Source organism: Branchiostoma floridae, chromosome 2 (assembly GCF_000003815.2).
Source record: "Branchiostoma floridae strain S238N-H82 chromosome 2, Bfl_VNyyK, whole genome shotgun sequence".
In the NCBI taxonomy this organism is placed as follows: Eukaryota; Metazoa; Chordata; class Leptocardii; order Amphioxiformes; family Branchiostomatidae; genus Branchiostoma; species Branchiostoma floridae.
The window spans coordinates 6072146-6097259 of NC_049980.1; the positions used below are offsets into that span (position 1 = coordinate 6072146).

Here is a 25114-nt window from a genome sequence, read left to right on the forward strand (position 1 = left end):
AAAATTGTAAAGCTGTTAAGCCTTGATGGCGGAGGTTCTTGTGTCCTCCCTGACCACGCCCGGCAGGGGCGTGTGCGACTCCTCCCGTAAGGCCTTCGCAGCAGCCTCCGAAACTTCTCTGGCCGCTGACCCATCAAGCTGACCCTACGGAACACAAAGTACATGAAAAGTCAATAATTATCATGATTATGTTACCTGCCAAATGCATGAAAACAATGCATGATCATGCATCAAAGCATCATTTTACATAATCAGGATCCAATTTCATTGATAAAAACAAATATTTTCATGATTTGTTTTGATCGAAATCATAATTTTACATTGTGCATATCACAATATGATATAAAATCAAAATCAAGGGACACTCAAATCCAATTTTGATTGCTTAACTGTCATTAAATTTCATTATCAAAATACAAAATATTTTCATGATTTGTTTCAAATCATACTTTTACATTGTGCATATCACAAATTAAATGTGATATCAAGGGAGACTTAAATACAATTATTATTGCTCGAATACAATTATGATTGCTCAATGGTTGTATAGAAGCAGGTCCAAACTGCCATAGATTGTCAAGCCCAGCAGCATACCCATTACACCACTGTATCACAGCAAATAACAGGAGCATGCACATTAGATTTCATTCTTAACACATAAGCACAACAATTACAGTTAGATAAACACTGCACATCATTAGTTAACCAACCACAGGAAATGTTTTTCTTCAGAGTATTGACCAAGTTTGACCAAGTGTCAATCCCGACCCATGCATGCATTTAGCCACGCACATTGTAACTACCTGACACATCAGTCAGTGTGTCTCTCACTCAAGATGGTAACAAGGAATTGTCCTTGAAGATGGGTATCATAAATTATGCAGTAAGTAAAAACAGATTTTGAACGGTTTAAAACTGAATTATACATCAAAGTTTGTTTTCACATGTACTTCAATTTTCATCTCTGTTCAGTATACCCCATGTTGTAATATTACCATAATGATTGTTTTTCTGTGTTTGCAATACTACTAGACTGATTCCAGAACCCTTCTCACATAGAAATGCAAAATACAGACATAAAAGTGCGAATATGTGACAGACATGTAGCTACTCTCCCATTGGTCAAAGCGCTAATTGACATGCAATCATTAGTTGGCCTGCTATTTGTGATGTACAGTCAGGATTGGTCGATGGCATGGATTTGCAATAAAGTTATCATTTAATGAATAACTGTAACATTATCATGTTTACATGTATAACTAACCTTGAGAAATCCGGTGATTTCTCGGACTGCATCGTTCATGCCGTCCTGCAGGACCAGGATCCTCTTGCCCGTCTCCTGCCCGACCGCCTCCATGCGCGCCAGCCCCGCCTGGTTGTACGCACCCCGCAGGTCGAAGTACTGCACCAGGGCCAGGTGCAGGCGGCTCTGCAACCCGGACAGCTGGCAATGGCAAACAGGAAAGAAATAGTCAATAATCAAACGTAATACAAAATGAAAATTCCGTCATCCCTTCTTACCTTATATGAGCCTTGTTTTCCGTGCATGCATGTGTGTGTGTGTTTGAAAGTGTGTGTGTGTGTGTGTTTGTGAGTGTGTGTGTGTGTGTTTGAGGACTGAATGTTGCAATTCTAAAGAAGGCTTTTAGAGGGCCCAAACTTATATCAGTTGCAAGATCTTAGTGGCAAGTAACAAATGAACACAGTTTAGTTTCCTACACTGTGCATTGTTCAAGAATTACGACCTTAAGCTACCCTTTCCTTAGTGCTGAATATCAAATTTCCATTGGTTAGCCCTCTCCTTAGTGCTGAATATCAAATTTCCATTGGTTAGTCCTCTCCTTAGTGCTGAATATCAAATTCCCATTGTTTAGTCCTCTCCTTAGTGCTGAATATCAAATTTCCATCGGTTAGCCCTCTCCTTAGTGCTGAATATCAAATTTCCATTGGTTAGCCCTCTCTTTGGTGCTGAATATCAAATTCCTATTGGTTAGCCCTCTCCTTGGTGCTGAATATCAAATTCCTATTGGTTAGCCCTCTCCTTGGTGCTGAATATCAAATTTCCATTGGTTAGCCCTCTCCTTAGTGCTGAATATCAAATTCCCATTGTTTAGCCCTCTCCTTGGTGCTGAATATCAAATTCCCATTGTTTAGCCCTCTCCTTGGTGCTGAATATCAAATTCCCATTGTTTAGCCCTCTCCTTGGTGCTGAATATCAAATCCCATTGGTTAGCCCTCTCCTTGGTGCTGAATATCAAATTCCCATTGTTTAGCCCTCTCCTTAGTGCTGGATATCAAATTCCCATTGTTTAGCCCTCTCCTTGGTGCTGAATATCAAATTCCCATTGTTTAGCCCTCTCCTTAGTGCTGAATATCAAGTTCCTATTGGTTAGCCCTCTCCTTGGTGCTGAATATCAGATTCCCATTGGTTATGGTATTTGTCACTATTAAGAACTCATGCTTGCCAACATTTATGAACTTCAAGGTTATATATCCTTGAATGTTACATAACACAAAATAGATACATAAAAACACACATTCTCTGAAGAGTCAGACATTTAAGATAGCTAAATGTATCTTTCATCAGTGACTGACAATGAGTCTAAACAGGAACAGTGGCAAAGAAAATAAGTTACGATCCTTCAAATTCAAACTGCATTAAATTCACTAGTACCCATTTATTAAATGGCAAAAATTCTTGCAACTGACTTTTTTCAGTGACAAGATTAGGTTTGTGATTTTATTATTGTATCCAGTGGATTTTGTCTCTCAAAATCTTCAAGACTGTACCTCTTTAAGATCCTTGAGAGAAGACTCCATCTTGACCCTGGCGTCCATCTCCTGCAGCAGGGTGTCCTTGATGTCCAGTTTCTCATTCATCAGGCGACGGTACTCCTCAGCTACCTTCTTGTTGTACTGTAGAGCTCCCTCAAGGTCTTCCTGTAGGCAGAGAACATCAACATCATTATCATCATCGGTCGACGAGATCACACATGTTCGTACATGTTTACACACGACGGGGTTATACCGCCCCTTGCGGGGTGACATTACCCTTTCGCTGGCTAATAACAAGATGGGGATGCGCCAGGTCTCTCGTCCGGGTGAATGATGTAAATCACGATGTGGCTGATACTGTATGGAGGTTTGCCAGGCCTCCATCCGGGTGATTTGAAGTGAATTATGAACTACAGAGAGAAGGGTTTTGCTCCATCTCACACCGCACCATTGCATGTGTGGGGTTTCTTTAACGTGCATGGGGTGTGACTCTCCCCATACATGGGACCTACATCTAACATGACGGTCCTATCTGAGGGACGGCCCAAGCCAAAGCTAGGTACTCATTTTCACCTGAGTATAGTGAGGAAAGTCGTGTAAAGTGCCTTTCCCAAGGGCACAAGATCGGTGACACGGCAGCTGGATTTGAACTCGAGACCTCTCGGTCAGAAGGCAAACGCTATGCTGCTGCGCCACGCGATCCCACTAACATATTTTGCATGTAGACTGTCAGAATTTTGGTTGTCCCATCCTTTGCTGCAAAATGACTAATGGTCATACTATTATCCAACTAATCTGTCAGTCAAAATAAACATCAAACCTTCTTGTTTAGAATGTGCTAAAATCAATGGATTCACGTTGCATTTAAAGAAACACAAATTTAAGAAAGTATAGACAGTTGGGAAAAAAGCGCCCTCTGGTGATTGTCTGGCCTGTCTGCAGGTCACACAATCCAGAAGAAAGGTTGAAGGAAAGCTGAGGTTCGCAGTTTACAATTTGTATGCGATGCATTTGAAGTGTTATTCTGACATTTGAACAAACTTTAAGGTCAAGAACAGACTAATGTTTATTTGATTAATTTCCTTACACTGTTACATACTCACAATTATGTATCACCAGTCTACTGGATGCCGTGGAGCCCCTACGACCACTGTGGTTATGGGCCGTGAGTGAGTGAGTGATACTCACAATAATCTTGCTGGCTTTGATAATCTATTTTATCTCTTTCCTTTTACAGTACCAGAGTGACTGAGCACTGCTTTTTAGAAAGGTCCAGGGTAAATTAATACATGTACATACAAACAATACACAATAACATACAACACAAAAACAGATTTATATCAAAATCGTTAGGCATCATGATTCCTGATATTTTCAATGTACTGTTATGTTCACGGTTTTCATGGTGAAGACTGTAACGTGAACTTATCATTACTGATAACAAATAATTCACAGCCTTTTTTTATGTACACTTGGCGCAACAGTGAACATTTAGTTCCGAGAACAAGTTAAATTTTCTCAGACCGTGAAAGTTTGGTACCGTGAAGACAAAGTGAATTACAGTACTGTATATCATCATGACATAGTCATATGTTATTTTTGCCAGGTCATGAGATAATCATGGATAGGTCAGAGGTCAAATAAAACCAGTTGTAGACCGTACCTGGTTCTGGCTGAGCACACTCGACCTCTCGTCCATGTGTTTCCTGTGCTGACTGTCCAGCCCACTCCTCCTGGAGGTGACATCATTCAGGGATGACCTCAGCATGTCCTCCGTCCTCTGCAGGTCCTGGACCTGGATGTTCAACTCTTCCAGCTCCTGCCTGGGTAGTGGGGAGACAAAATTTTCTTATTTGTTTGTTTGTTTGTATGTTTGTCATAAATGATAAAATCTATGAATATTCAACTCCTCCAGCTTCTGTCTGGGAACTGGTGAAACCAAATTTTGGGGTTTGTTCTCATAAAAGGTAAAACTTATGTACTGTAAAGGTTGCGGTGATTGAATTTTTCGGTAAGGCAGAAAATGGAGCGTTTGCGGTGGTTGTTAGATTTTAAGCTTGTGATAGCACTATAGTCACCTACTATACAGTACATGGAAACACCAGTTTTAGGTTTGTGGTGACCACTCATCGAGAAAACGGACTTAAGTATACAACAACCATGAAAATTTCATCTAAAAGCGTGATGACTTTGGACCGTTGTAGATATTTTGAGAAAATATTGGCTGGTTTGAGCACATGGCCTAAATTCCATGTCCTTTCAAAAATACAGGTGCAGTCTCAATCAAGATGCCTGACCTGGATTTAACCTGGGAACCAAGAGCTCAATTCTGATGCTGCTTATGTAACTAATTAAGCTAACAGGGCCATCCAAACAAATCTCATTACCATAATGAAAAGTGGCATCATATTCTTGACTTACTGTAGCTCTGTAATGGCGTCCTCTGTAGTGACGGTGAGTTTGTTCATGACGACCAGCGATCGCTCCATCTCGTTTCTCTTCGTCTTCATCATTTCCAGCTTCTTCTTCATCGTCTCCAGTTTCTGGCTCACCACTGCATGCTCATCCTGAAAATGGAAACAAAATCTCTTATTACAAAACTAATGTATCAAGCACTTAGTTCACCTTTGTCTGCAGGGTAACCTTTATCCGTTATCTTGGTATCTTTGGATATCAAGTTGATGGACGGTGAGGTGAGGGATAGGTGAGGTGAGGTGAGGATGGCGGTTTCAAATTGTAATATTTTCAAAATATTGCATTTTGAAACCACTATCTATCAACTGATATCCCGAAACACCCTTTCTTTTAGAATAAAATGGATAAAGGTTTACCCAACAGATAAAGGTGAACTAGCATTAATTTTTACAGTTTTTGTCTTTAAGTTTACAGACACTGAGTTTCCATTTTCTGCAGGAGAGGCAGAGAATGTTGTGTTCTGTAGATCACATTTGACTTGTTGTACCGGTAGATTTGTAAGTCACAAAGAAGTTCTCAAACATTTTGTCATGACTGCAATTATGGGTAATGCTACTGTTACAGTGGATTGAATGATCTTGAACCAGTTTAGTTTACTGAAGAACTATTCTTCCATTGGTTCTGACACTGCACATAGCAGACAATTTCTATGCATGTACTGAGTATCCCCCTAGCTCTTTTAGACAAGTACAATGAACAATCATAGACCTGGTAGCATGTATGTCACTTCAGCAACAGAAGGTGGAATTCAAACTCCAAACCTCTTGGTCTAGAGGCAGGGTTGTTATCCTATCAGGACTATGCATGCTATCTCATCCATTAATAGTACTGTTTAAATTAGAGTTTTGAGACAAGCAATGATCGTACTTTTAATTTCCTCTCCACTGGCTGCAGTTCTCCCTTCCTCTTTGACAGTTCCTGATCCAGTTTTTGATGGCGCTGGGTGATCTCAGCCAGCTGGGTCTCCAGATCTACTCGTACCTGTAGGGGGTGTCCAAAATGTATGCTGTTATTTCTATCATCAGGGGAAAAAAACACATCATTGTTGTTGCAGACTAGTATAAAATGGTTTTGCTTGCCAACCAATGCACAGAAATGACGCAACCCACTGGCTTTTCAGTAAATTCAACAAACCTATGCTAAGCTATAATGGTCACCAAGCAATAGGGAGCAAAAGTTAGGGAGACACCTCCCAATCCCCTTTACATCTGATTCAAAGGGGATTGGAAAGATTTTAGCTAGTAACTTAAAATCATGTATACCATTGGCACCAATGTATATGGGATGTTACAATTGTCTCCAGTGCTAGAGCCTTGGTTTGCTTATCCCCTTATCCCAGTGTCCTTAGTGTTTTGACATACCATCTTGAAATTCTTATCTTCAAGACATTAAAACTCCCTAAGCATAGGACTGATATACTGTAAGATGTCATGATCATTGTATACTTGTAGACTTAGTATGTGTTCTGCTTGCTGCCTTCTAACTCTAGCTTCTAATCTTCAGTACACCTAAACAAATAAGAAAGCAGCTCTTTCCATCACCCACCTTCCTTGTATCACTATGAGTTTTCCTCCTCTTGATGATATCTTCCTCGACGATGGCCACTGCATTCTCGATCTCGTCCACCTTCTTTGTCACCTTGTCTTGCTTCTTCTTGGCCTCCAGCTGAAGCCTGTCATGATCCGAGGTGTCGGACGTGATGCGCGCCTTCAGGATGGTGCTCGTGTGCATCTCTTCTTTCACCTGCTTCTTAAGGGCGTCTGCTGTTGTCTGTGTGGAAAAATAGATATGGCAGAAGATTTAATGACACTGAGTTGCTTGGAGATGCTGAGTGCTAAGCAGACACAAATCACACTTTAAGGGGATATTCTGTTACCTTTTATGCTGTGTGATGTGAAAAAAAGGTATTGTTATGATAATATTGTTTACCTATACCAGGTCTTACTATATCAGGGCTCGGAATACCACCTGCATATGCACGTTAGTGCAGGTGAAATTGGAGCTGTGCAGGTATTTCTGGTGTCTACCTGTACCTAACCTGCACTGGTCCATGTACTGGGTTTTATACACAAATGTCAGATGATGTAGTTGTATGTAGATTGTTATTAGCTGCATTGAATAATACCACCTATCAAGTATAAAAAATAAAAAAAAACAATGGTTCCTCAACAATTTTAGTATGATCCATACTTCCTAAATTCAGATCGGTGCAAGTGAATTTTGTCTGGTGCATGTAATTTTCAGTGCTACCTGCACCAGTGCAGGTATGCAGAAAAAAGTATTTCGAGCCCTGTATATAATTACATTCAATATAAGTTCAAACTATAGTAGACATACATGTAATAAAGATCTTAATGCTTTTTTGTGCAGAAGAAAACACTTTTTTACAATTTTATTTGCCAACAAAAATTTGATCAGTCATTTGATCCTTCTGAAGTTGAAATGACCCAAAGCCTACATGTATGTCTACACGGACTAGAGATATCATCGAAAGCTTGTAAGTGCTTTACTTTGTGTACAGAAATATAAAAGTGTTTATGATTTATGATGTACATAAAAGTTTGTGCTTTGGAGGAAAAATTGACTTAATGTGGAACACTTGACATACATCAAACAAAGTCACCACATGCCATAACTCTCTGTTTACAGTTGTGAATAGTATTACACAAGACCATGAAACTCCACAGTGCTGTGCTCTTCACTTTCTTGAATAGCAGTGACAAAACATTCTTGATTTAAGCTGTAAAGAAGGAAAATAAGGTGTTTTCTTAGAGTTTGTGTTGGGAAAATATCTCATTGAAGTGCAATACAGATTATCTAGAAAACCCAGTTTAAAATTTCCTTCTTTGTCCTTAAACTGACATCATCATCATCATCATTATCATCATAGTAGGGATCTTCCGCCTCATCTGGGACTGAGGCAAGATCTGTCCCAAAGAAGTCTGCATGGAGAAGGTCCACTACAACCTGGGGTATAGAGTCAGGGACAACAAGTTATACTAGATGAATAATGAGATGAATGTCATTTGCTGGGGACTCATCTTAAAGAAAAAAATGAATTCACCTGTAATGTACGAGATAGCATTAGGCATCAGCATATGTGTGTATATCCAAGACAACGTGGATTATGTCTTTAGAAATTTCATGCTTACTAATTAGTAGTGCTGAATTCTCTACCCATTAAATGATGTAATACATCATTTAATGGGTAGAGAATTCAGCTATTCAACAGTTGTTATGTTGTGCATAATCTGAAATAACACCTGAAATATACAAAGTAATACTAGGATGATTTGTGTTGGATCAGTTAACTGATCATACATAAGATTAATGTAATTTTAAAGGCCCTCAAAATACATGAACTAGTTCAATGATTTAAATGTAATGTGCGTTATTTTTTTGAAAGGGAAGTGCTCTAAATATGAATATCTTATTAATATATATTATACAAGCCTCGAAAACATGACAGCCATGGAGTTCCTGCAAAAACTCCTGTTGTTGTTCTTGAATGGTAAGCTACAAACAATCATGGAGAAAATGTAAAATAGTTAGTGCAACAATAAGCAATTTAAATTCTGATTTTTTTCCTAGGCCTAATACATTGCATACAATGCATTTACTCAATGACATTTGTGTTTCTATCTTTCATAGCATTTAATTTTGTAGTGTCGTGCCTGGAAGATTGGTTAAGCCCCGGTCACAAAGCGCGTACGATTTCTTGCGATGGTATATTCCGCATATCGTACGATGAGCGCAGTAAATCGCAGCAAAATCGTAAGCAAAATCAGCCATCGCAACGCATCGGATGGTGTTCAAAATTTTTCCAGCGTCGTACGATTTTTCACTTTTGAATAGCCGCCTGGCCGCTTTTGTGCTTCTTTAACCAACAAAATGTGGACTTAGCTGTTGAATACCTTCCTATAATATATTTAACTGTAAAAATAAATTAAAAGAGACCATGACAACAAGAGCATTACAAGAAAAGTTCAAATCAAGCGTGAGTACTGGTACGATTATCTCGGCCTGCTTGCCGGCTCTCCGTGTCAGGCTCTTTCGAAGATCGTATCATGATATGCTATCAACAAAAAGATGCCATCATACAAAACTCATATCATAAGCATTATATCATATATATTTCCGACTCATAGAGCCTGCCTTTATGTTCGAGTTGTCCCCATGGTTATTACGATTATGGTAAACTGACCCAAGACCGACGAGAGCTTAGATTTGATCTAATTACAAACTCACGTGCATGAAGCGATCAAACAATTGTCTGCATCACCTGTGCAGGGCGCGCTGTTCTCTGGTTGCGACTGTGGCAGTTGCGACTGATATATTTTCCCTTTTCATCAATATCCACAATATCAGGGAAAACTGAAACCATCACAACATGCTAACAATTCATAAATCTATAACCTCATCAGTAGACAAAAATTGCCGTAATGAAGTCTGCTATGGGGGCAAATAGAATCTTACGACGATATCGAAATTTTGAACATGTTCAAAATCCATTTCAGCTCTATTTTTCGCCATACGACGCTCCCCGATTTACTATGATTCACTGCGATTGACGCAGGCACGCTCTTATGACCTCATCGTACGATGCACTACGCGCTTTGTGACCACGGCTTTATATACTTAAACCATTGCTTCCGATTCTCCCCCGACTTACGACGCACTGCGCTTATCCTGCGCATCGGAAGGAATCGCAAGGAATCGTACGCGCTTTGTGACCGGGGCTTAACTCACACTAGGTACATGTACAAAGGGGATTGTGTATTTACCATGATATCAGTATGCAGATGTACACACAAGTGCTTATGATAAGCTGTTGTAGATGTGGGAAAACAAAATTCTTTTAGAGTGAAAAATGGAAGAAAAAATTCAGAAGAATGTGCTGGTCAGAATGACGTGCCACCTTCAGTCCTGTATTCTCCCGGGCCTCCTCCTTCCTCAGTTGATTTGTTATCACCTTTTCATACTGAATGAGATGTACATGTAACAAGATGTTTTGTGTTAGATGGATGCAAAATACATGGACACAATACAGAAAAATCTGTATGGTGACCACCACAAGGACCTGTACAAGTGACTACCTCAGGCATGCATGTAAGGACCACCTGGCCATTGATAAACAGTCAAACCTGTAAAAGTGACTACCTCAGGCATACATGTAAGGACCACCTGGCCATTGATAAACAGTCAAACCTGTACAAGTGACTACCTCAGGCATACATGAAAGGACCACCTGGCCATTGATTATAAAACTGTCAAACCTGTAAAAGTGACTACCTCAGGCATACATGAAAGGACCACCTGGCCATTGATAAACAGTCAAACCTGTAAAAGTGACTACCTCAGGCATACATGAAAGGACCACCTGGCCATTGATAAACAGTCAAACCTGTAAAAGTGACTACCTCAGGCATACATGTAAGGACCACCTGGCCATTGATAAACAGTCAAACCTGTAAAAGTGACTACCTCAGGCATACATGTAAGGACGACCTGGCCATTGATAAACAGTCAAACCTGTAAAAATAAAGTGACTACCTCATGCATACATGAAAGGACCACCTGGCCATTGATAAACAGTCAAACCTGTAAAAGTGACTACCTCAGGCATACATGTAAGGACCACCTGGCCATTGATAAACAGTCAAACCTGTAAAAGTGACTACCTCAGGCATACATGTAAGGACCACCTGGCCATTGATAAACAGTCAAACCTGTAAAAGTGACTACCTCAGGCATACATGTAAGGACCACCTGGCCATTGATAAACAGTCAAACCTGTACAAGTGACTACCTCAGGCATACATGAAAGGACCACCTGGCCATTGATTATAAAACTGTCAAACCTGTAAAAGTGACTACCTCAGGCATACATGAAAGGACCACCTGGCCATTGATAAACAGTCAAACCTGTAAAAGTGACTACCTCAGGCATACATGAAAGGACCACCTGGCCATTGATAAACAGTCAAACCTGTAAAAGTGACTACCTCAGGCATACATGTAAGGACCACCTGGCCATTGATAAACAGTCAAACCTGTAAAAGTGACTACCTCAGGCATACATGTAAGGACGACCTGGCCATTGATAAACAGTCAAACCTGTAAAAATAAAGTGACTACCTCATGCATACATGAAAGGACCACCTGGCCATTGATAAACAGTCAAACCTGTAAAAGTGACTACCTCAGGCATACATGTAAGGACCACCTGGCCATTGATAAACAGTCAAACCTGTAAAAGTGACTACCTCAGGCATACATGTAAGGACCACCTGGCCATTGATAAACAGTCAAACCTGTAAAAGTGACTACCTCAGGCATACATGAAAGGACCACCTGGCCATTGATAAACAGTCAAACCTGTAAAAATAAAGTGACTACCTCAGGCATACATGTAAGGACCACCTGGCCATTGATAAACAGTCAAACCTGTAAAAGTGACTACCTCAGGCATACATGTAAGGACCACCTGGCCATTGATAAACAGTCAAACCTGTAAAAATAAAGTGACTACCTTAGGCATACATGTAAGGACCACCTGGCCATTGATAAACAGTCAAACCTGTAAAAGTGACTACCTCAGGCATACATGAAAGGACCACCTGGCCATTGATAAACAGTCAAACCTGTAAAAGTGACTACCTCAGGCATACATGTAAGGACCACCTGGCCATTGATAAACAGTCAAACCTGTAAAAGTGACTACCTCAGGCATACATGTAAGGACCACCTGGTCATTGATAAACAGTCAAACCTGTAAAAATAAAGTGACTACCTCAGGCATACATGAAAGGACCACCTGGCCATTGATAAACAGTCAAACCTGTAAAAGTGACTACCTCAGGCGTACATGTAAGGACCACCTGGCCATTGATAAACAGTCAAACCTGTAAAAATAAAGTGACTACCTTAGGCATACATGTAAGGACCACCTGGCCATTGATAAAAAGTCAAACCTGTAAAAGTGACTACCTCAGGCATACATGTAAGGACCACCTGGCCATTGATAAACAGTCAAACCTGTAAAAGTGACTACCTCAGGCATACATGTAAGGACCACCTGGCCATTGATAAACAGTCAAACCTGTAAAAGTGACTACCTCAGGCATACATGTAAGGACCACCTGGCCATTGATAAACAGTCAAACATGTAAAAATAAAGTGACTACCTCAGGCATACATGTAAGGACCACCTGGCCATTGATAAACAGTCAAACCTGTAAAAGTGACTACCTCAGGCATACATGTAAGGACCACCTGGCCATTGATAAACAGTCAAACCTGTAAAAGTGACTACCTCAGGCATACATGTAAGGACCACCTGGCCATTGATAAACAGTCAAACCTGTAAAAGTGACTACCTCAGGCATACATGTAAGGACCACCTGGCCATTGATAAACAGTCAAACCTGTAAAAGTGACTACCTCAGGCATACATGTAAGGACCACCTGGCCATTGATAAACAGTCAAACCTGTAAAAGTGACTACCTCAGGCATACATGAAAGGACCACCTGGCCATTGATAAACAGTCAAACCTGTAAAAGTGACTACCTCAGGCATACATGTAAGGACCACCTGGCCATTGATAAACAGTCAAACCTGTAAAAGTGACTACCTCAGGCATACATGTAAGGACCACCTGGTCATTGATAAACAGTCAAACCTGTAAAAATAAAGTGACTACCTCAGGCATACATGAAAGGACCACCTGGCCATTGATAAACAGTCAAACCTGTAAAAGTGACTACCTCAGGCATACATGTAAGGACCACCTGGCCATTGATAAACAGTCAAACATGTAAAAATAAAGTGACTACCTCAGGCATACATGTAAGGACCACCTGGCCATTGATAAACAGTCAAACCTGTAAAAGTGACTACCTCAGGCATACATGTAAGGACCACCTGGCCATTGATAAACAGTCAAACCTGTAAAAGTGACTACCTCAGGCATACATGTAAGGACCACCTGGCCATTGATAAACAGTCAAACCTGTAAAAGTGACTACCTCAGGCATACATGTAAGGACCACCTGGCCATTGATAAACAGTCAAACCTGTAAAAGTGACTACCTCAGGCATACATGTAAGGACCACCTGGCCATTGATAAACAGTCAAACCTGTAAAAGTGACTACCTCAGGCATACATGAAAGGACCACCTGGCCATTGATAAACAGTCAAACCTGTAAAAGTGACTACCTCAGGCATACATGTCAGGACCACCTGGCCATTGCTAAACAGTCAAACCTGTAAAAGTGACTACCTCAGGCATACATGTCATGACCACCTGGCCATTGATAAGCAGTCCAACCTGTAAAAATAAAGTGACTACCTCAGGCTTACATGACAGGACCACCTGGCCATTAATAAACAGTCAAACCTGTAAAAGTGACTACCTCAGGCATACATGTAAGGACCACCTGGCCATTGATAAACAGTCAAACCTGTACAAGTGACTACCTCAGGCATACATGAAAGGACCACCTGGCCATTGATAAACAGTCAAACCTGTAAAAGTGACTACCTCAGGCATACATGAAAGGACCACCTGGCCATTGATAAACAGTCAAACCTGTAAAAGTGACTACCTCAGGCATACATGTAAGGACCACCTGGCCATTGATAAACAGTCAAACCTGTAAAAGTGACTACCTCAGGCATACATGTAAGGACCACCTGGTCATTGATAAACAGTCAAACCTGTAAAAATAAAGTGACTACCTCAGGCATACATGAAAGGACCACCTGGCCATTGATAAACAGTCAAACCTGTAAAAGTGACTACCTCAGGCGTACATGTAAGGACCACCTGGCCATTGATAAACAGTCAAACCTGTAAAAATAAAGTGACTACCTTAGGCATACATGTAAGGACCACCTGGCCATTGATAAAAAGTCAAACCTGTAAAAGTGACTACCTCAGGCATACATGTAAGGACCACCTGGCCATTGATAAACAGTCAAACCTGTAAAAGTGACTACCTCAGGCATACATGTAAGGACCACCTGGCCATTGATAAACAGTCAAACCTGTAAAAGTGACTACCTCAGGCATACATGTAAGGACCACCTGGCCATTGATAAACAGTCAAACCTGTAAAAGTGACTACCTCAGGCATACATGTAAGGACCACCTGGCCATTGATAAACAATTAAAACCTGTAAAAGTGACTACCTCAGGCATACATGTACATAAAGACCACCTGGTCAATGTGATCACTTTTGGTGGTCTCTTAGATAATGATTCCAATACACATGAAGCATTAAGAATCCTGTCTATAGTGACCACCTGTGAACATGTACCTACCTACCTACCTACCTAGTCCCTTGGTTGTAATTGAATTGAATAGATTAATGCTAATTACGGCTTATTTTGCATAATCAATTACACAAGATGCTACAACAAATCCACAAAGGCTCTAGACATCTCATGGAAGTATGTCGAGGTCTCCAAACTCTTGGTCAATAATTTGTTGATATTTGCCACATGCCTGAAGCAAACAATAAACAAACAAACAAACAAAATTTACCTTGAGCTGATCCTCTATCCCCCTGGCCTTCTCCTGCTCCTTAGCGACAGTGTCCTTGATGGCGTTGTTGATGGCCTGCACACTCTCAAACTCCTCCTGGATCACAGACATCTGCTCCTTCATCTTCTCCATCTCCTTGTGGATCCTTCCAGTCGACTTCTCATCCAGGACCTTCTGACGCTCACTGGAGGAAAATGATGCATTTTTTAACAGGGTTGTTCAAAGCAAGGTCATTAGACCACTTCAAGGCAATGAACTAAGAAGTTGTATCTGTATCTAAATATAGGTATAACCACCCTTCGGTGCAACACACCATCTTCGCAGGCACGTGGCACGGCAGTAGCTAGTTATGTTACGCTGAACGACCTGTCACACCAAACCTCTGTATCTGTCTATTATGTACTTGAAAATATCTAGACACGTCAAGGAGATAGCGGTGAACATATAGGTTGTAGACACAAGGGAAACAGCTATCATCAAGAGAGTTCCAAAGTTTGGCAGTCCAAGGAAAGAAACTGTTACAGTTGCTGCATGGTACTTTGAGATCGGTAATTGAACAGTATAGCTGCGATGTGTAAGTTTGAAGAAAAGCTTGTGTTGCACTGAAAGGATCTCAGTGGAGGGACAAGTAGTGTGAGATTATTGGAGCAACCATCTACCGACTGGTTGTCTATACTCATATTGGATTCATGATAAATACTTTCAACACTTACATAGGCCATGTTCATGAGCATTTGTGAGCATGTTTCATCTGTACCTGGTGGCAACGAGTTTCACTCTATGATAATTGTTTACTGACAAGGAAAAAGCAAATTTCAGAAGACAATCCTGGTTGATAGCTCATACTAGGAAAAAGGTACTGATAGTCCCAATTATTATATGCCCTATTTGAGGCTATATATATGGGCAGTGGGTTGTTATTCACAGTTCTAGGGCATGATATTGGTAGGTGGAACCCATCTCTTTTCTTCCACCGCCTTTTACCTCCCAAACTGAAGTCAGGTAGTACCCATTTTTACACCTGGCTGCCTTTCAAAAGGACAACGGCTAGCCAGGAATGCCAGAAATTAAACCAATGACCTGGTCAATCTCATTTCTGCTGGCAAAACCTCTCAGATATTCAATGCCGTTTGAAGGCACAACTATTTTTTGTTCTTTTCTGAGCTAAATGCGCAATGTAACTCTCACCATTCATTTAGTTTGTCCATCATCTCCTCAATGTCCACCTTGGCATCCCTGTTCCTGACCTGGACCTCCCTGCAGTACTGTAGCTTCTGCTCTACAGCGATGTCCAGGTTTGTGTTCTCTTCTTCAAACTCTTCTTGCTGTCAGGGAATAATAATAAATAGAAAAGAGCTGCTTGTACCATTCATGCTATCAAAATCTGTCTCAAGGACCTTTAAGTTATTAGCAAGAGATTCAGACCTTTGAAAGTTATAATTCTGCTTGGATGTGTCATACGAGTGAACAGATACTAAAATTTGAGTATCCCAGTTTAGTGCGAAACTTGCTTAGAGAATTATAAGCCAAGATTAAAGTCATGGGCAAGTCCTGAATTTAATCTGAATTCATTATGTTCATTTGTAATGCTATATTCACTGCTGTAAAATTCTAATAGGTCTATAAGTTACCATTTTGTTCCTCTCTGTCCTGCACTTGTGGCAGATCTCGTATAGTCTGCTGTGTTCATACTCTTGTCCCTGGATCTTCTTCTGATAATCCTTCACCTAGAAAAAAACACATCCCAAACATTAGAAAAAGAAAGATTCTACCTATTAGTAAGATACTGTTGTATCTGGGATTGTAGTTGTATTCATGTCATTTCAAGAAAAAAAATCAACTCCAAGCAATCTGACCTTGCAAGTATGATATTACATACATTGACTCGTGTGAGTCAAAAGAAAAGCTGACATTACAAGCTTTACGTCGAAATCTATAAAACTACATGATTGTACTCTTCCAAAAGTCGTGAGAGAGAGGGCAGATGCTGTATACAATATTCACAAGTTTCACTGCACTGCAATTTCCCTAGCTCTTTTTGACAAGTAGCAACGCACGGTGGACCATGGATTAATGTCCTGTACTAAGGACTGCGACCCTTTCCAGTATTGTGCATGTTGGTTGAACCATTATTTGCACTCCTAACCTCATGGTCCAAAAGATAGGGTCTCTAACCATTGGACTATACATACTCTGGGTACATACATAATCATTGGATTCATAAATTGGAACTGTACTGACCTTTATCCCCTGCAGGCCTCCTTGAGCGTGGGAGTTCTCCAGTTCTTCTGTCAGGACCTGAAAGGTGTTCTGACTGTCCTCTATTTTCTTCCTGGTGTCAACGACCTTCTGTGTTTACGCTGTGTTCATGGCCTGGGCCCTGTTCAACTCAGCACTGTCAAATAAGCAGTAGATTGATTTATTCAGTAATCACATATTAAGTAGTAGATTGGTTTATTCAGTAATCACATAAAATAAAGCCTCACAGTCAACAAATAAGAAGGGAAAGTTAGCATTGAGACAAACTGACAAAAGCTTTCACATTCAAGTTTAACTGTTTTTTACATACAAGTTGCCACACATTGTATCCTTCAGAATTTTTGTACAATAATTGAAAAGTTTTTCTTCTTCAAAAATGTGAATTAAAGTTGCATGAAGTACAGGGTGAACACAGGTATAGAAAATATGTCTTGCTGCATAACAAATTAAGCTCATAAGCTTATCAATATTGCAAATCGGAGAATGAATATTTGTGCTATAGGTCGGACTTCAATTATCCTTGCATGATGTTTCCATGAAAACAAGTCAAGATGAACTACATGATTGTGCAAAGTGATCAAAAAGTAAAAAAAAAAATTACAACAAGTGTCTACTTGCTTTAAATGGAATGTGTCATACTGACTTTTTAATGGTAGTGATTTTTGCTTGATTTGCAAATCTAAGCAGCCTTTATCAAAGCTTAAAGGGGCAGTCCACTCCAGACGGGACAGTTATTTTCCGATAGATATTAATTGTGGAAGTGACAAATGTATGCTACGTACCATTATACGATAGAGAAGCCATTAGCCCCATGCGCATCAAAAAGCATTCAGTTTTCTACAAAACCCCCCAAGTAGCCCCTAATTAAATCAATCTCAGCCTATGGCTGAATACAATGTGCCTGACAACGCCTGACTAAGTCAGGATACAAAGCTAATTTCAGGGGCGCTAAGAAAAACATGTATTGATATGTGTTCTTTGATATCTTGTGAAAAATTGACCTTCTTGGTGTGCTTAGCGCCCCTCATTTATGCTGAAAATATTCAAGATGAAGGAAGTGTCTACACGTATAGGGAATACATGGGTAGGGTCTGCATGGGTTTAGTGAGTATCATATTGCTTTACAAACACATGTTGTTCCTACTTACAGCAGCTGCTTGAGTTGTTGTCGGACTTGGTTCAGCCCCTTCTCGATGGCCTGTCTCTCCATGTTGGCCTTGTCCAGCGACTCCTGAAACTTCTCCTCCGTCTTGCGGAGCCTCCCCAGCGTCTGCTCCAGCTCTCCGTCCGTCTCGTGCTGCGCCTGTCGTATCCTCGCCATTGAGTCCATCTCCAAGTCCAGCTTCTCTTCCACCAAGGGGCTGGAGTACAACAGAAAGAACTACCATATGAAAAACTACAAAAAGATAGACCAAAAAACAAAACCTCCCCATGAATTAGTAGCCTCTTCCATTGACCCCATGACCTGGAAAGTCTGTCATGTCTGATAAATGACCTCTGAACTCTAATTCCTGTCACTCAGAAAAGAAAAAAAATAGCATATGAAAAACTACAAAACGACAGACAGGCTGAAAAACAATACCTCCCCATGAACTAGTAGCCTTGTCCATTGACCCCATGACCTGGAAAGTCTGTCATGTCTGATAAATGACTAGTTCTACCACCTCAGAACTCTACCGGTACATCCTGTCACTCCCACAAGTCTGACCTTTGTGGTAACACCATCTTTCCACTCACTTCTTGCCACTCTTCTGACAAAGAGTTCAAATTCCTATCAACACACAAGAACACAAGCACCCAGAAGTACACACTTGTATACACACACACAAAGGCAAACATCCATACACAGTGAAAGCAATACTAGTTGTTAGTCAGATTGTTGTTGCAACAGAAGAGTTTTTAACCTCCAGCCAGCTAAGGTAGCCACCAGGCATCAAATCTGTATTCTGTTATTGGGTTAGGCTGCAGGATGATGGTTAAGTTGTAGGCTATATCAAACCAACTATGGTCAAGACTAGGACGTCATTAATGTTGCTTCACACAGAGTGGGACTGACCAGTGTTTCTGAGTGAAGCCGATGTCTTCTTTCACGTTAGTGTTGAGTCGCTCGGCCACCTGCGCCTTGGTCAGTACTCTCTGGTTCTGTCTGGTCTTGTAGTTGACATGCCAGTGGAGCTCACTGATGTCCATGGCACATGCCTCATGCTCTGTGAGAACAACACACTCAATGTAAATTTCATACATCATTTCTGTGAACAAAGTACCAACATGCTTTTGGTCAAACCTCTAAACCTTTTCGAATTCAAATGACCCATGACTACATTTGTACATGTATCTAAATGTTCTGAATGTTTTCTGTGCTCAATACATTACAGGTGTCACAACACTGGAAAGTGACTGTTTGACTGCTGCTCGGGTGACCAATAAAATGTTTAACAGGTGGGTCACTATAGACAGGATTCTTAACGCTTGTGACAACAGCTACAGGAAAATTACCTATTAAAGGGGCCGCCAAAAGTCGTCGCATTGGCCAGGCAGTCTTTATGTAGTGTAGAAAGTGTTTGTCAGTGTAGGAAGACCATGACATTGTAAAACAAATCTACACCACCTTTGCGAAGACGCTTACTGTTCAGCGGGAGATTAACCCAATGAGTATGGAGGATCATAAGTTATAGATGGAGGGAGAGAGTCATCTTCGACAATTTTTTTCCATCCCCCTGGATTATGAATTTGGAAATCCTCAAGGGCACAGTGATCCTATGGGGGTCAGAGGGATGCTACCCCAGGAAAATGTTTTAAATCTAGACCCTCTGTAATGCTATTTCCTATATTTTGAGGGGCAAATTCTGCTGGTAGACTCTGCTTGGTTCAACGTCATCTGATTAAATATCTTTAGATGCTGATTTTTGTCCATCATAGAGGATGGAATGTGCAAAATTTTGGTCTGTCCTCAACAGCAAAATTCCGCCAAAGATGGAAGGACAAATGCTGGCTAGAACCCTGATGATGATGCTTCTCACCTCTCTGTACAGACAGCGGGAGTTCCACCATCCTCCTGTGAGACAGCATGTCTATCTTGGCCTGCAGTCTCTTCCCCTTCTGCTTCTCCTCCACCAGTTTGTTCTCCGTGTCCAGCCTGTCTGCCTCCAGCCTGCCCAGCAGGGCCATCACCTCGTCAATCACCTCCTCCGCGCCCAAATATGGCAGTTCTGGGACAGCCACTGGCTCCTCTGGCTCCTCCTCTTCTGTTGTGTCAAAGGTCAAAGTCAGAGCAGTAAAATTGTACACCATGTATGTATACCCAACAATGTTCCAGAGGTTGGAATAATACATACATGTAGTCTGAAATCTAGACATGTTGGATTGAGCCCACTTCCAACTTCCACCATTGGAAGAAGACTAAAGCTAAGAAGACTTGATTCCAGGCTTAAATGCAACACTTCCACTTGGGACCTTATCAACATGTTAGTCTTCTAAAATTTATCTATGAAATCCATGCATATTTTACATAATACAAGTAAAATTCAATGTCTTTTGCAATTGTACAAACATTGGTCAATTATAAGGTAGTCTCACATGTAATTCAACATGTAATTATGTATATTAAGTATGTAGTTATATAATTGTAAATCTTGAAATTTTTGCTATGGTTACTTTGTAGTTTCACAGTGTCCTTTCTACCACAAATTCATGACAGAGTAACTATGCCAAACTCTCCCTTGTATTTCTACCATACTAGCTACAGAAATTTGTTTTAACCTTCAGAAGAACCTCCTTTTTCTTACACCTACTACATGCAAAATGAAACCACTACAGAAGCAAATGAATATACAATATTTCAGTATCCAACGACATACTGTCTTACCTTCGTCCAACATGGATGCCCCGTAACCCCTGACCTCTAACGTCCCCACCGTGGAGGTCTCGTTGGAGCTGGATGCTCCCAGCAGCCTCCTCTCCAGCGCTCCGATGGATGATGAACTGGAGGATGTGGAAGGGGGAGCAAACCGCAGCTGCTTCTTAGTCTGGGTCGTACCACCTGGAAGGATGGAATAATGCTACATGAGAATTTTCAAGACACCTTGAAATCCTTAAGACTTATCATTGAGATTTTTGTAAAATACTCTTGAGTTCTTTTTAAAGTATTTTGAAATCTTTTCACCGCATCTTGAGATTCTTTCAAAATAAAATAAAAATGATCTTGAAATTTCTTTTTTCATGGCACTTGAGATTATATCAAATATCTCAAGATGAAATCAAGACATCTCAAGATTTAGCAGAAAATCTCAAGATACATGGAATAATATTGGGGTCTTGTGCTAAATCCTGAGATGAACAGCAGTGGTGTACATGTGCATGAATGTATGTCTATGTTCAGATTTCTTGGCACCTGCAAATCATGTTGCCACAGAAATACCTCCTTCCTACTTGGTGAAGAAATCTGTGAGGCTTACTTTTAGCAGGTGGAGAGGCCTCGGTCCCGGAAGACAGGATGCCAGCCATGATGGGTGGGGGTTCCACTGTGATCCTTCCTGCCACAGAGTCTCCATACTCACTCATGATCTCTATAGTCTTCTCCTGGAACCAACGCTCAATCTTGTCCTGAGTACACAATAACATCATTTATCATTGTGATGAGGGCATGCAGCAATATTCTTGACACAAGTTTTGGCAATGGCATGAACGGATCATAGAGGAGGGTCCATCTATTTATTGGAATACTAGAATACACATAAATAATCGTGAAATCTTTTAAAAAAACAGTGATAAGTAAATACAAATGTACCCGGTATGGCAGGTTTGAGACAGCATTTGTGCATGTAATAGTCTGTATATGGACCAAAAAAACATTCAAATTTTGTAACTTGTAACCAGTAATGACAACATTATGGTGGATGAAGACTGTCATCATTGGTCTCCAGTATTTTCCAGTGATACGCCAGTATTTTCTAGTGATGTTCTCATTACAGCCTGCTATATTTATTCATTAAATCATAGTGCATTTTGGTAGATTCCACCCTTCGGTGTGTTCTGGTGTATTCCAACTGAGGCTGTACATAGCTCGTTCACACAACACCTTTACATGTATCTTTGAAAACATGCTGATCTTGTATAGGTGATTTTGCATGATGAACCCACCTGTAGTTGGTGCAGATGTGAGGTGGCCTTGTTGATACAAGGAGAAACAGCATTGGTCAGGGCACAGCTTCTCCTTCTGAAGGGTTTCACAAAACCGTGCGGCCAATCCTGAGGGATGGTGTCTAGCGGAGCAACAGAGTCTGAAAAATGAAAAAACAAAAATTGGTAAAAACAACTTGCTAGAGGAATAGGTGGTGGCATCAAATGTGAAAATATCTAATACAATAGTGGACATGCATACATGTATATGGAAAGACATCCAGTGACATACAATTTTGTTAAACTGTGGACAAAAGATAAAGACCAAAAATGACAGTGAATTGAGGAAGGGAATGTCAACTGTACATGTAAATGTAGATGTAGTGCAATAGGACAAGTATTTCTTTCTCTCTTTTAGTAATCCAACTGTCTGCCTTTCGCCCTTTTGGGCATGAAAACACAATACATATCATTATCAATATCATGATCATTTTAAGACCATGATATATTTGAATCTACATTCATGTATACTAAGATAAGGATGCCCCAGAACATCAATCAAAAGTAAACGCAGCCGGAACGTACCTGCAAGCTCTTCTGCATATTCATCTTCATCCTCCTGTACCTGGCCACCTGGATCACTCCCCCTACCTGAAATAGATGGATGGTTATTTTCAATGATAAGTGTAAAGATACTTATAGTGTGTATCAAAGATCCTTTGGCTTTACATACAAGCTTTGCAGGCATGTGGCATGACAGCAACTGTTTTACTCCATGGGTACTCGCTGCCACCCGGCCCACAGAGGAGCCAAATGACGAACAGCCACAAACACTGTGACACCTGCACCTAATTTACGAGCGATCGCTGTTGTTGTTTGTATCCGGGGTATTTAACGGCTGGTGCCTAGCAGGACGTCAGTAGATTGGATCAAAAATTGATATCTAAATTAGCAGATAAAATCACTGGTTAATATGAGTAGAGTAGAGTAGAGTAGAGTTTCTTCGGCCAGGTAGGAAACGGCTGGTTCCATTTTAGGCCGTTCTTCACTTTTATGTCACAGCAGTCATTTCCAGTTTGTGGGGGTTGTCTAGAGCTCGGAAGTCAAAGTACACTTTGTGTTTCTGCATGAGCCTGTCCAGCCTCTCCTTGAAGCAGTTTATGCTGGGAGAATTTTACATATGTAAATTATGTAAATCAATCTTTTGCCAAACACCTGCTTTTTGCCTACCAATGCGTCACAGTGACATCATTGCGATCACTCGTATAGATGAAATCCACCCACCTATGACCAAGCCCTCAAGACAAACACATGAAGAAGAGTAGACTGAATATCCTGTCACACCTAATATTGCACATCCATCTGCAAGTATTGTTTTAGGTCTCATTGATGAGTTTCTTCTTCCCATAGACTGCCATGTTATAATTCGTGGTTTAAATGGGCGCGTTTATAATGATGCTACGTGAAATTTCAGCAGATTTTTCATTCTATGTCGAGCACATTTACCCTATATCCTGGGAAAAAATTGCCAACGTAAACTATACGTAGGAACTTTTTTTATAGCAATTACAAACTACGATTAGTCAATCCCCACAAAAGGCACTTTTTCACTGCTAGTGTACAACCGCACCACTCAGAACCCACGACTGTGTACCTCCGACCTAGCGCGCGGCTGCAAAACTTGACCTGCTAATGTCTTCAGTTACAAATAAGTTTTCACCAATCTAACTTTTGAGATCAGTTCCGCTGGCTAAAAGGGAATTTCTCACCGCTAAAAACATGCGTCCGTGCAGCCGTTCATTTTTGGCTCGGATCTCTTTTAGGGTACCCACTCGCGGAGTAATACTAGTACATCAATGAGACCTTAATTTTAAAGCTCAGCTTGTGTCTGAGGATGACCCATAAGTAGTTACTTGTATACTTGCTGGTACATTTGTATGACGTGCACAAACAATATTGTGCGCAACAATACAAAACAAATAAGCATGCTGTCCTACACCCCTGACTTTGATATGTGTTTTCCTAATTGTAGGAAGGGTACAATTCTGCGTACAAGTAGAAAAGTACATTCTAAGAAAACTACAGTTTTTACAGCGAACGTATAAAACGACGTCGAACAGCGACGTTGGCGTTCGTTCCACAGGTGTGGTATTCGAACGCGTTTTCGAACGCGTTCGCACAGTTGAATAAAGTGGAGTTGAGTTTTGCGATCCAATGTGTACAGTCGTGTTCTTCGTTTTTCCGTCTTCCGCCGTGTGTTATGTCTCCTAAACCCGCTGCAACGACCCAAAAATCAGGGAATCTTTAATACCAACACCCCGCATTCCCTACATAATGTTTCTGTGTAAAGTTAGAAAAGCACTCCGATGCAAAGTGAAACAAAATTTACTAGTATTTTTATTTGAACAGGTTGACCTAGTTGTTTACCTGACATGCAAACAACAAATTTGCTACAGCATTATTACATCTGTCTGGCAGCGTGAAAGCTTCAGGACAATCTTAAGAACCTACCTTCACTCTGGATTTTTTCTAGGGCGAATTTCAGCAGCTTCTCTTCGTAAAAACCTGACTTTTCCCCATCATCATCATGATCGCCTGCAGAGTTTGGGACAGGATGGGCAACTGCTCCCTCAAAACCGGGCAAAGTTCTCTCCAAATTGGGATCTGGCATGGCGATTTCTTAGTGTTACTTTCACCCAAAGTCTTTACAAAGATGTTTGGATCATTTTAAGCTTCCTGTTTGCCACGATTGTAGTGTTTTAAGGCGGAAAATCTAGATGATAAACAATTTTAGCCTACAGCCGCCATATTGTTTTCCGATGTAGCCATGGTTGCCGAAGATTCCCGATGTACCATAGGTCAAAGGTCATAAAATGGTAAAAATAGCATTTTTTGTCTTATTCTCCATTTTCTGGAATAGAAATCAATTGAGAAG

At 40.7% G+C, this 25114-nt stretch overlaps 1 protein-coding gene across 1 annotated transcript in view; it reads right to left on the reverse strand.

The window, feature by feature from the left end:
- Window positions 1–25027, reverse strand: part of LOC118410225 (coiled-coil domain-containing protein 178-like) — a gene marked incomplete in the record, with an annotated part of 25534 nt that extends 507 nt beyond the window's left edge. Inside the window, 19 exon segments of the mRNA XM_035811786.1 lie at window positions 1–144; window positions 1265–1444; window positions 2791–2940; window positions 4439–4598; window positions 5197–5342; window positions 6118–6231; window positions 6796–7020; window positions 14803–14986; window positions 15991–16127; window positions 16434–16529; window positions 17044–17197; window positions 18210–18422; window positions 19118–19268; window positions 20082–20306; window positions 20927–21100; window positions 21516–21663; window positions 22201–22340; window positions 22765–22830; window positions 24691–25027. Of these exon segments, the coding sequence (XP_035667679.1) occupies window positions 16–144; window positions 1265–1444; window positions 2791–2940; window positions 4439–4598; window positions 5197–5342; window positions 6118–6231; window positions 6796–7020; window positions 14803–14986; window positions 15991–16127; window positions 16434–16529; window positions 17044–17197; window positions 18210–18422; window positions 19118–19268; window positions 20082–20306; window positions 20927–21100; window positions 21516–21663; window positions 22201–22340; window positions 22765–22830; window positions 24691–24850 (2952 nt within the window).
- Between the last annotated feature and the right edge of the window lie 87 nt (window positions 25028–25114).